General features: G+C 40.2%; 1 protein-coding gene across 1 annotated transcript; it reads left to right on the top strand.

The window, feature by feature from the left end:
• The first annotated feature begins 8,875 nt into the window (after window positions 1-8,875).
• Window positions 8,876-12,566, top strand: Ndufaf4 (NADH:ubiquinone oxidoreductase complex assembly factor 4). Its single transcript, XM_028781061.1, has 3 exons — window positions 8,876-9,064; window positions 9,334-9,437; window positions 12,268-12,566. The coding sequence occupies exons 1-3, from the start codon at window positions 8,929-8,931 to the stop codon at window positions 12,550-12,552; spliced, it is 525 nt and encodes a 174-aa protein (XP_028636894.1). The 5' UTR covers window positions 8,876-8,928; the 3' UTR covers window positions 12,553-12,566.
• The last annotated feature ends 184 nt before the right edge of the window (window positions 12,567-12,750 follow it).

Genomic DNA, 12,750 nt, shown 5'->3' on the forward strand with positions numbered 1-12,750 from the left:
CTACCACATGACCTGTGGAGACTTTAGCCAGTCTCCCTGTTTCTCTCTTTCTATTCACCTGCCTCTAACCCCACTACTCACTTGATCCCCAACATTACTTTCCAGACATCTTGCTGCATTCATTTCCTGCAGAAGTTTAAAACAGTAGATAGTTACCATCACACTTTTGTTGTTTAGCTCACTGAGGCGTGGTTCCATCTATACCCAAGATCACTGGACATTAGAGAATTTGACCTATCACTCTTGCCTCCTTTCCCATGGTTCACAAAGTCACATCTAACAGAAATGACCTCTGGAAGGCATGTATGTCCACTAAAGCGTAACAATAGGCTGTGTGTGATTCTCAGAGACAAATAGAGAGGGGAAATTAATCAACAGGGCAGGTTTCAGAATAGAAGGGAGAATTGTTTCTATAACAGTAGAGTTGAAGACAGAAAACCATTCTAAGGAAAACATGCAAGGATGCTTTATGTATTGCTTAGAGTACCTTCCACCACTTTAAAAACAACATCAAACTGTCAAGCTACCTACTGAAATACCATTTGTCTTACTAAGAGTTTCTATTTCTGTGAAGAGACAACATGACTTCAGAAACTTTTATAAAGGAAAATAAATAATAATAATAATAATAATAATAATAAAATAATAAATAAACTCAAAGGTTCTGAGGTTCAGCTCATTATCGTTATGGTAGGAAGCATGGCAGCATCCAGGCAGGCATAGTGCTGGAGAAGGAACAGAGAGTCCAACATCTTGATCTCCAGGCAGCAGAAAGAGACTATGTTATACCTTGCATAGCTAGAGCATATAACACCTCAAAGCCTTGCTTCCACAATGACATACTTCCTCCGACAAAGTCACACCTACTAATAGTACCACTCCTTATGCCCAAGCATCCAAGCATAGAGTCTGTGTTGGTCACACTAATTCAAACCACCACACCTTTGGAATATTGAATGTAAGGCCAATGCCACAGGAGGAATCACATGCCTAGAACTAAAAATCTCTCAGGAAGCCACGATTGTGAGTTCACAAGGTGCAGGAGTAAACCTACTCCTAGTAATAAACATATTATCAAACTATCCATCAACTTTATGTCTAACTACCCATAAATTAGTGTACCTCTCAGACCTCATCAGAGACATTTCTTTGTGCAGTGGGTGACGACTAATGCAGAAGCTCAAGTAAAATGCAGAAAAAAGGAGTCTGTGCAGTGCTCAGCAGAAATGGGGCATCTGTATCCACATCCTCTCTTCCCAAGGTTCAGGGACCAACTCAGAAGAGGGCATCAAAGGATTGTAAGAGAATACTGCAATAATAATATATCAATCTAAAATTATATTTATTATTATATTAGTATCAATCTAAAAATATTAATTTCTACAAGTTCAAAGACTAATCAAACCTAAGCATTAATAGTAAAATGTTACTTATAGTCTTAGAGTTTCCATTGCTGTGAAGAAACACCATGACCAAAGCAGCTCTTATAAAACACAACATTTAATTGGGGCTGGCTTACAGGTTCCGAAGTTCTGCCCATTATCATCATGGTAGGAAGTATAGCAGGGTCCATGCAGGCATGGCATTGGAGGAGCTGAGAGTTCTACATCTTGTACTGAAGTCAACCAGAAGAAGACAACTGTGTCTCACACTGGGCAGAGCTTGAGAATATTACCTCAACGCCCCACCTCCACAGTGACATACCTCCTCCAATAAGGTCTCTGCCAATAGTGCCACTCCCTGGACCAAGCATATTCAAACCAGCCCCCCAACACACACACACACACACACACACACACACACACACACACACAGACAAATTTAAAGAAAACCCTATAGTAACACCAGGGGAAAGTATACTGAGTGTGCATGGTGGTTCATGCCTACTGGCATTTTGAAGATAAATCTAGGAGGATTGAGAATTCCAGACCAGTCTGGGCTACATGGAAAGACCACCTGAATTATAAAAGTAAGAAATAAGAAGTCGATTGAATTTATGAATGAACTCTTACATGAATGGATGCTTTTCACTGTTGAGGCAGCAACACTGGATCTTAGTTTAGACACCCAAAGATTCCTTGAGTTCTTTAACAAAATCTGTGGTTTGTTTCATTTGCATTCTGCACATTTTTGGGAGTTGCAGAGTAGTTTTGTTATCATAGTCAATAAAATGTTTTGATCATTATGTTTTTCAACTCATAGGTTGGGTAGCTTGCTATTCAATTGTCTTTTTACATGTATTTATTATACTTAAATGTACTTTGGATTATTTGAATTTTATATCAAGAAAGAAGTCATGATAGTTTTTGCTTTGACATTTTCAGTCAGATATGCAATGAACTTTGATTCTACCCACCATGCATGCCTAATTTTTCTTGGAAGAATAAAAGTCTGCCAACACCTTGATTTTATCCTCAACAGATTTCTTTGGGACTCTGACCTCTAGAAAAGTAAGGTACTAAGTTATTTGTTTGAAGCTATTCTTTTGTGATAACTTGCTAGCAACAAAAGGTATCTAATACAATGGTAACAGTTAGGACTACAGTAACTCCAGTGCATGCATGTGAGCATAAATGCCAGTTGAGAATTCTAAGTGTGAACTGAAGTTCCCAGGGGAAAAAATCATTCCTAAATTGAAGATTCTATATGATGGATTGGCTGACTAAAATTTTGTGATTGTGGTGAGTTGGAATGTTTATTTAGAGCAATGTTGGTTACCAAATTATAACTTCACAGAATCTAGAATCACCTAGAAAATGATGATTCCCTGGGCATGTCTGGGGGTAATTCTTAGATTGGGCTTATGGAGGTGGGAAGCCCCTCTGTAAATGTGGTTGACACTATTCCAAGGGCTAAGATCCTGAATGAAATGAAAATGAGCTGATCACTCATTTATCTGATTTGTGGATGTGATATCGCCAGCTTCACACTCCTGCCACCATGTCTTCTTCCCATGATAAAACATATATCTGGGAATGGGAATAAAACTCTACTTCCTTAAGTTGTTTTGGTAAAATCAACATTAAAAGTAACTAATATGGGAACCTCATAACAAGAGCTGGGTCATTGCTGCGGTTCTTGAAACTGACTTAGGGGAAGAATGTGGGAATATTTGGAACTTGAGGCAAGAAAAGACCTAGAATACCATAAACAGAACTCAATAAGCCACTCTGAGGGGAATTTGGAAAACAGGCATGTAAATGTTATTTTTTTGATATAAATACATGTTATATATAAATGTTAACTATAAATACATTTAATGTTAAATATAAATAATAATTAAATATAAAAATATCAATAATGTTGAATAATAATGAAATAAAAAATATAATGTTAAATATAAATACATTTAATACAGTGGGTGTATTTCTTTATCCTAGCTAGTTCCCAATAATGACACAGAGAGACTGAAATTTAGTTTCAAGCTTGATCTCAATACATGTGCGGTTAAATGATCTATCTTAACTCCTAAGCTAATCTGGCTACCTTCCAGCCAAGATCTCCATAACACTTGCATTTATGGCCTTCCATTCTTTAGCTAAACTCTATAAATTCTTTTCTCCCTCCTTCTTGTAGACAATCTGAATCTCCCCTCCTCACTCTCTTTCTTGGCTGATACAAGTCCCAACCTCTTCTCTCTTTTGCCCAGCCATTGGGTAATCAGCATTTATTGACAAGGCAAAGTCTAAATGGAAAGAATTGTTTATACAAACTTGAGACAGGGATTCTTGACATAAGCGTTACAATGCCATGCCCAGATTAAACAACATATGAGGGCAGAGAAATCAGCATTTGAATAACACAAGGATAACATTTACAAAGTGCACAAAAGCAATATGCCTACATAGGCATGTCAAAAGGAACATGAGCAGCAGCCCAAACGACGAGGTTTCAGAGGGAACAAGGATGCTTTCAGGAACTGGGCTCATGGCCAATCCTGTTATATTATGGCAAAGAAACTGCTTGTACACTGCCCATATCCTGATAGCTTCAGCGAGGCTGAACTGAAAATTAAGGGACTAAGTTGTTTGATGCAGTAAATTTCAGAACAGGATAGCACTCAGCCTTTGGCATGCATATTGTTTACTGTTCTGACCAGGTTTATTGTGATATAGAACAAGAAAAGGAACAAAACTATATTTTCTAACTATGGTTTTGATGGAGAACAGAGTGAGTTTGATGTTACAAACAAAGACTGGAGAGATAAGAGTGTGTATGGCTCTTGCAGAATTCAGGTCCTGGCACATTGTGTGGCTTAAAACTGCCTGTACCTCCTTTTCCAGGGGATCAGACATCATCTTTTGGCCTTTGCAGGCACCTGCACTCACACACAAATAGCCCCACAAAGACTCATACAGAAATAATTAAAACAACAAAGAATTTTTTTTAATTGCAGACAAGGGATCTGAGAAAATATATATTTTTTTCATTAAAGAGCTTGAGGGCAAGATCCTACCCATGAAAGGTGCCATCATCCCCAAATTCAAATTCATTTGAAAGGTGAGAGAGTGAACTAATGCTAATGAAAGTATTCTCTACTGAAAAACAATCCCTTAGGGAATGGTTTTCCTGGAATTAACATGTAGAGGGCCATACAACTCTGATCCAAGGAGGCTAGGCTATAGCTAAAGGTGGACTTGGTAGTATCATTCATGTACTGCTTTTGATGGGAAGAAAGATGTGAAGTTATATTGGCCTGCACCAAGGTTTCACACAGCCTCAGAGACCAAGCAGTATGTAACAGAGGTAGAGCCTTTACCAAGAAGCCCCACGAGGCCAGTGCAGGAAGATACGAAGGCAGAGTCTATGCTACAGTGAAACATCCAGAATGCTAGAGATGCTAGTACTGTGTGGGTGTGCCACAGGCAGAGAGGTGGTACACCCTAGCCCTTTAGAGCACAGATGATTCCATCACATGCCCCAGATGCCAAACATGGAGCTGCAGGATTTGATGTTTGCCCTACTCGATTTTTGATCTTGCTCTTGCTCACTCCTTCCTTCCTTCCTATGCTCCCGTCTCTCTCATTTGTAGTGGAGCTGCTTACTCTGTGACACCGCATATTGAGAGTTTGTAACTGGTGTTTTGATGTTATAGTTACTCAGAGTTAAGAGACTACTTGAGTTTCAGAACGGACGCTGCATTTGAACTATTGAATAGTTTGGGGATTGTTAAAGATTCTGAGGACTTTAGAAGTTGGACTAAATGTATTTTATGAGATGGCCATGGGTCTATGGGGACAAGAGATAAACTGTTGTGACTTACAAGTGGTGTGATAATTATGGTGTCAAATTGATCATGGGTACACTTGGGATGGCTCTTGGCTGTCAACTTGAGAAAACTTACAATCACCAGAGGCAAGCCTAACCTGAGGGGCCTACCTATATTGATAGGGCTCCTTGCAATGGGAAAGCCTACTCTAAATGTGAGTGACATTATTTCATGGGTTTGGAGCATGATCTAAACAAGAAGAATGCAAGATGAGCACCAGGGTTTTTTTGTTTGTTTGTTTGTTTGTTTTTGCTTCCTGAATACAAAGGCAAAGTGACCAGCTGCCTCAGTTTTGCTACTTTGCTTTCCCTGCCCTGATCATCTGTATAGCCTTGAACTGTAAACCAAAACAAACAGCCCTTTAAGCTGCTTTTATCAGGTAATTTTGTCACAATAATGTGATGAGTAGTTAATACAAGGGCCAAAGTTATTTCAGTTTATCTTTATTCTTATGAGTATCCATTTATCATTCACCTTAAGGGTCTAATCTAATAACCTTTCAGCTATCTGACTGTATTAACAGACTACTTACGTTTCCAAACCAAAAGTGTAAGGTTTCATCAGATAGCATTTGAGACCTATAACAGAGCTTTTTCTATTCTGCTGTAACCTGCCTACCTGATGTTCCACAAGTATATTTGGTAAATGCATTAATTTATGATTCCTTTGTTCTGTGCGTATGAAAAGTTCATATACCTACTTCCACACTACATCATGTTGTTTAGGACAACCTGAATCTATATTCCCAAACTATGGTCATTCATATTTGACTCATTATATCATATTTCTTTTGAGCTGAGAGCTGTGTTTCTTGTCAGTGTGATTTAAAAGATTCATATTTTCTCAGTTTGAGTACTAGATCTGCAAAAAGACTAATACATTTTGGCTTGGAGTCTGGGTCCCCCGGACCCCAGTTCCAAGTTTGACAAACAAGTAACTTCATGTCTCTATAAAACTGGTCAAACTTAAAGGCTCAGAAATAATGTGAATTGGGCTCTTACAAGTCTGTTGACTCCTGGGATGTAGTACAGATTTTAGAGAGGTTCTCTTTCAACATCAATACCCCATGAGGATGTCATTTCTGAGACCCATGAACAGCTGAAATTTGTTCACTATAACACTTTTAGGGTATGCCTTGAAGCTTGAGTCACCTGTTTCCTGAGTGTCGGTTCTAAAATGCCTTGTAGGGCATTAAAGAATGTTGCAAGGAAGAAGCGTGTAATGGTGAGTCGAGGCAGAGAGAAGAACTGAGGAGGATGAGTATCCTGTGACAGATGCTTCTTGGGAAGATGTGAATAAATGTCTACTAACTTTAGCTAGGGAACCAATGAATGGATAAAATAATAATTCCACCAGAGTCCAACTTGGAAAGCTAGTGGATTTATTGGGTGTTACTCATTGGGATACATTAGAGGAACAGGGGTTTCTCATAGGGAGCTACTTCACTAAGAAGCCCACTCCAATCTGGATGACAATTCACCAATGAAGCAATGCTGGAGCTCTCTGTCTGACGTTCAGGCAGCTCTTCAACTCCAAGCCTCCTCTCCCTGGCACTACTGAGTGGGCTTCTTTAATCAAGCAGACTTCAGTTTTCCCAAACTTGTGAGCTCTGTGACTTCCTGAGTCTCATAAGCATCCCTCCTGCTTGAGGTTTCAACCAGGAGGAAACTTCTACACTACAGTGAGGGAAGCTTGTAGGATCTGCCTGATGAGTATTACTGCTGTGAGTGCCAGGCAAAGGCAGATGGCATTTTAAACACTTGATGTAATTCCTACTGATGTTCTAGCCTTCCTGGGTTCCATAACACCATCACACGGAAGAGCATGTTAGTCAGCAATTGAAACTGAACTTAGTGTAAACACCTGCTTTATTCTAGCACCATTTGGGCACACAGTATGAAAGAAAGCAAAGGAAAATGTCTCTTCAAAAACCTAGCATTTTCCTGTTTTGGCAATACCTGTGGCTCATCGCTATCGTCCATTATTGTTCTGACTTCCCTTGAGGATCTGCTTTCAACCCTTAAACAGAAGCCAGAGGGAAAATTGTAAGTTCACACCTCCTGTTATTTTGTGTTTTGACAAAAAGAGCTGAAATTATGCACTTATGGTCCAGGATTTATTTCCATTTTGATTGCCAAAGTAAGATAGCCAAAGGTGGATTATGCTGGAGCCTGTCTGCCTTGTTTTGGTCTTTAAGGGTCTGAGCAACCCCAGGCCAAGGCTAGATAAAGCCGTAGGTTCACCTGAGGATGTCTCTTTCAGTGTCAAATCCAAGATTTGCCGGTGTGTAGAAACTCACAAATCATTAATATTGTACTATCTGCTGTCCTGGACTCACTTGAAACTCCTGTGTAAGGTTACTTTCATGTTACCCTAAGTTTGATGGACTCACATGAAAATAAGATTTTTCACTTCTAAAATACTTTAGCAGGCAGTGAGTGGAATTGCTTCTATAATTCCTAAAGCACACAGCAGACTCAATGAGGCTAAGGAACATTTCTTGGCACCTAGAGAAATTGGTTTAAAAAAGTTCACCCAATTATGAACTTGTTTAAAAGCTCTCAGATGGAAACCTTGGAGCAGACTGCCACCTTCAGGATAACTAACACATTAACTCATTCAACACGGTTTTAACGGTGAGAACTTTACCCTTTTAGTGTTTTCCTAATAGTCGTTTAAAAAATTAACTCCCTCCCCCTAATTTTTGCTTTAAATTGGTTAGACACAACCAATCTATTGATCTAATCAACCAGGATAAAATCTTAAATAGATTTCACAGCCACGGTCTGGGAGAAATATTATTAATTTGGAAACTTATTTTTTTGCTGGTGGTCTTTAAAAACGTATGGCTCAATCACATTGAATCCTTTCAGAAATGAAAAGGAAGAGACAAGGGTTTGGAAAAAGGAGGGGAAAGGAAGATAGAATATGTAACCTTTTTTTTTCCAAATACACCGTTAAAGCCCCTCCCTCCCCCCAATACACTGTTACCCAAGATTTCTGAGACTGAGAGAGGCAGCATAGCTGAGAAATGGGAGCGGCGTGATTCGGTGCTTATGGAGAAGTACGCCAAGTTAGTAACACGAATGAGAGAAGGGGGAGGAAAGCCTAAAATTCATAGCATTAGGGACAGAGTGACGGGAAAATGGTATGCGAAGATATTGAAAGAGTTAAAACAGACAAACAAAACCAAAACAAAATTGGCTCAGAAATGCACCAGGCAAGGGACAGGAAAATAGCAAGAGCGGCTGAGAACAAATATTCTCAATTTTCGTCTCTCAAAAACATGGGCAGGTAAACTCAGAACCTTGACCTTGCGCTCTGCCCTCTGAGGAAGTTGGAAGATCTCGGTTCCTGACTTCAGCTACTCGAGATAATTTGCAACGGTGGGGTCAACTCAACCTCCTGAGTCGCCAGCGGGCGTCCCTGGCAACGCCCACAGATGTCTGCGCACGCGCCCTTGCGGGGGGAGGGGGAGGCCGGGGAGGGGAGGAACGGAGTCCAGCGTGTGTCCTCCCGGCCGCCAGGGGGCGACGAGCGCACCCTCGGCGCTTTACGGGTGCCTGACCCCTCGTGTGCGCATGCTCCGCGAGCACAGAGGTCACCCGCGCCGGTGTCTCCCCACGTGCGTAGTGAACTAAGGGCATCATGTTGTAGAGATGGGGGCTCGCGTGACCCGCGCCTTCAGGAACTTCAACGTGGAACAGCGAGCGGAGCGGGAGATCAGCAAGAGGAAGCCTTCCATGGCACCCAAGCACCGTTCCACCCGCGGCCTCCTGCAGGAGCACCTGAGTCGTGAGTGCCGCCCTCCTAGGCCTCCGGTGACATTGAGGTCGTCCCCGCGCGGGCCCCGGGTGGTGGCGGCTGGAAGGAATCCCGGAGCCCAAGGCAGCCCGCGCTCCCTCAAGGAGTCTGCGCGGGATGCATGCAGAATCTCGCCCTAGTGTTTACCCCTAGATGTCCAGATAATTGTTTAATTTAATATTGTCATACGTGTTTACGATTTTAGAGAATTTTTTCTTTTTAAAAAATATATATTATGGCCTTTTTTTTTCTTTCCTTAGAGTATCCAGAAATCGAAGAAGAAGTTTCTAGGAAAGATAACAAGCTGTTGTCATTACTAAGAGATGTATATGTCGATTCCAAAGATCCGGTGCCTTCTTTGCGGGTAATGTGTGCGTTAATTAAGTCAGCAGTTTATTTTGGAGATCTGAGGAAGTGATCAAGAAAAAGAGGGCAACGGGTCAAAGTGCAAAGTGTGTGTGGAGCGGTGGTCAGTGTAGAGCATAGAGAGCTAGAAGCAGGGTTTGGCTTGTTAGATACTTAGGGTAGACCGAAATACCTGTGAAGGGATTGATTGAATGAGCCTGTGTGAATTGTTTGTTGCAAACGTTGTAGGGTTTGGTTATGGCACTTTTTAGTGGTTAGCTGAGTGACAAATAATACTTTGAGAGCTATTTTCATATCCTGTAAATTAAGACGCTCTTAATGACAGCCTCAGTGTTGGGGTTTTGTGGGGGCATGTTTGTATTTTTGAGGATATGTCCCGACAGGATATGTGTTATTATATGTAAGTTAATATAGTATGCTGGGATGGTGGGCATGTCTCACGTGTCAGGTGTAAGTGTTACGTGTAGTGGTCACAACAGACCATGGTCTTACTCTCTGAGGCCAGTGATACGTTGGGGTCCACAGACATTAGCAGATGAGCAGCTGTACAACTATAGTATAATTACAGGCCGGGGAAGATGAGGAACTGCTTCTAAGGAAGTGAAGTTTAACCTGGGCTTGTAGTGTGAATTGAAGTTGCAGTCTGGAAGGTGAAGAGTTAGATTAAATGAAGAGGATGTACCAGCCACAACCCTCAAAGGTTTTTTTTTTTTTTTTGCATTATTTTTTTTTTGTATTATCTAATACTAATCAAAAGACTGCAATTGCAACTACTTATAAAATACTCATAATTTAGTAGTGAGTGTAGGATTCAGTTACTATTAGATTCTCACACAGAAAGATACATTGATTGATGGCCATAATGTATTATTTTTAAACTGAGCAATATTTGGAACTAGGTTTTCTCATTTATGCCATGCATGGGTTTGTGTGTGTGTGTGTGTGTGTGTGTGTGTGTGTGTGTGTGTGATTTTTGTGTAAAGACACTTGATATTGCACTTGGTATTTAGACTATAGAAGTGGTCAGTTTAACCTCTTTGAATAGGTGTCAGTCACCTATGTAATTTACTTACTGATTTTCTGACTTCCGTTTATAGACTTAGTGGTGCTGTTTGGTTTTGTTTCTTCTAGACCCATACTATCTCAATAAAGAGGTGTGACACATCCTGGTGACTGTTATAACCTAAAAAAGCTTCTTGTCTCTTCTCAAATTACTTCCCTCTAAATGAACTTGGCAATCAAATTGTTTAGTAAGCCTTGTTTAGATTTGATTATATTCACAGTTTAACTAGAAAAAGGTAAAGATCTTCTAATTGTTTAGTCTTTGAGGAAAAGAGAAAGTTGTTATTAAGTAGAAATTTTCTTCCCCTCATTTTACTACATGGGGAAATGAGCGATTTTTATTTTCTAGCTGCTGACATAGCTAATTATTATTTCTGGTAGGAAGTAGTTTTCCAGTTTCTTTTTTTTCTTAATATTTTATGTTTCTGTGGAATTTGTAACTTTTTTCTGCCTTTCTACTAAATGGAAAGAGAATGTTAAATTTTATTTAAAAAAATTTTTTTTGGTGGCAAGTGATTAATCTGAAATACTGAATGGAAAGGTCAGGTCTGTATGTATGGGGCGGAAGGTGGGTGTACCTGGTTGGAAGATGAGAGACACTTTGAGATTTAGGAGGTGAAAGAGTAAGAGAGTGAGTGCCTGAGACTCAAGTGGGAACATGGGTGTAGAATGAGCGAGTGTGGGAGACTGCTTAGAGGGTATGCGACAGGGGGAGAGTGAAGGGAACTTGGAGTGATGGCTGCATCATGAAGTACATGCCAAGGAATTTTAGATTTATCAGGAGGGCTTTGGGGAGTCATTGAAGAAAAGGGAGTGGGAGAGAGAGAGAGAATAGAAGAAATATATAGATGTTAGCCTAGAAGTGGTGTAGGCAGGTATGGTTCAAAATGAAAAGAAAGAGAGAATCCCTGGGCCCAGCTTAGGTTGTAGGCACAAAGGCTTAAGCTTAGATGGGAACTCACAGAGATCCACCTACCGGTGGATGCCTGTGATGCACAGACCAAGTCTCACAGTACGGATATGAGTGAATGTGTGCACACCCTTTCGAGTGCATGTGCATGCATGTGCTGTCTTTTGCTGTGATAACACTGACCAGAAGCATCTTACACGTCTAGGTAACAGCTCATCGGTGAGGGAAGGATGGAAGACAGTTCACAAGTAAGCTGTTACAGCTCTGATAGAATGCAGCTCTTTGGAGCAGCTGTAATGTTAATCTAATCAGTTCTCATTCTTTTCATATACAAGCTGAGGTTTCCTTAACTGGACTGCTTAGGACCAGAAGTCTCACAGATTTCATTTTCGAATAGTTGTATATATTTTTATTATGAAGCATCGTTGTGGTAGGGTCCAAATTTAATCATGAAATTTGTTTGTATTTTGTATACAACATAAAATCTTGAAGGCGAATTGATGCCTTATTCTTAGTGCACCTGCATTTTGACTGCTGACCATCACAGGAAGTTAGATGTGGCATTTTCTACTTGGGACGTCATGGTGGAGTTCAGAAGTTTTGGATTTTAGGGCACTTAGGGTCTCACATTTTTGGGTCAGTAATGCTCAATGGCTGTGATCTCATGCTGTGCATTCAGTTGCAGTTTTATAGAGGCTTAGTTATGGCGAGCTATAGTTAGGAAAAGAGAAGTACAGTGAAAAAGCAAAGTTTGAGGAAGTATGTATGCGTTTATTTGAAAAGAAATAGTATAGACTTAAGAGTCATGGAAGATGTAAATATTTTATTCTAAAGCCTTTTCTTTTTTTGGTTCCAGGTAAAAGATGTTGTACAACAGCAAGAACCAAAGGAATTCAGACTGCCGATAGGAAATCACTTTAATAAGAATATCATGGACATTCCCAAAGGCAAGATTACTGTTGTGGAAGCATTGACCCTTCTCAATAACCATAAACTCTCTCCAGAAACATGGACTGCTGAGAAAATCGCCCAAGAATACCATTTAGAACTGAAGGATGTAAATTCTCTTCTCAAATATTTTGTTACTTTTGAAGTCAAAGTCTTTCCTCCTGAAGACAGGAAAGCAATACAATCAAAATGAAGAAAATCACAAAACAATTTCCTATGTCTGCTCCCAAGCTCCGTGTCCTTGTTTTTCATGTATTAAATTATACAAGTTACTGTGAGTCGAGGGCCATAATATTGAGAGCCCTTTGACCTCTTCAGGATTGTTCATATAATTTTTTTTTAATTTATGTATGTGTAGTTCCTGGGTATATGTCAGCAGTATTGATCATGT

This window comes from Grammomys surdaster, unplaced genomic scaffold (assembly GCF_004785775.1).
Source record: "Grammomys surdaster isolate TR1022 unplaced genomic scaffold, NIH_TR_1.0 97, whole genome shotgun sequence".
Classification (NCBI taxonomy): Eukaryota; Metazoa; Chordata; class Mammalia; order Rodentia; family Muridae; genus Grammomys; species Grammomys surdaster.

Bases quoted from the DNA above. Each gene is read 5' to 3' on its own strand.
- Ndufaf4 (XM_028781061.1), top strand. From the start codon at position 8,929: ATGGGGGCTCGCGTGACCCGCGCCTTCAGGAACTTCAACGTGGAACAG. The intron at 9,065-9,333 runs GTGAGTGCCGCC...TTCTTTCCTTAG, and splicing joins CCTGCAGGAGCACCTGAGTC to AGTATCCAGAAATCGAAGAA. The intron at 9,438-12,267 runs GTAATGTGTGCG...TTTTGGTTCCAG, and splicing joins ATCCGGTGCCTTCTTTGCGG to GTAAAAGATGTTGTACAACA.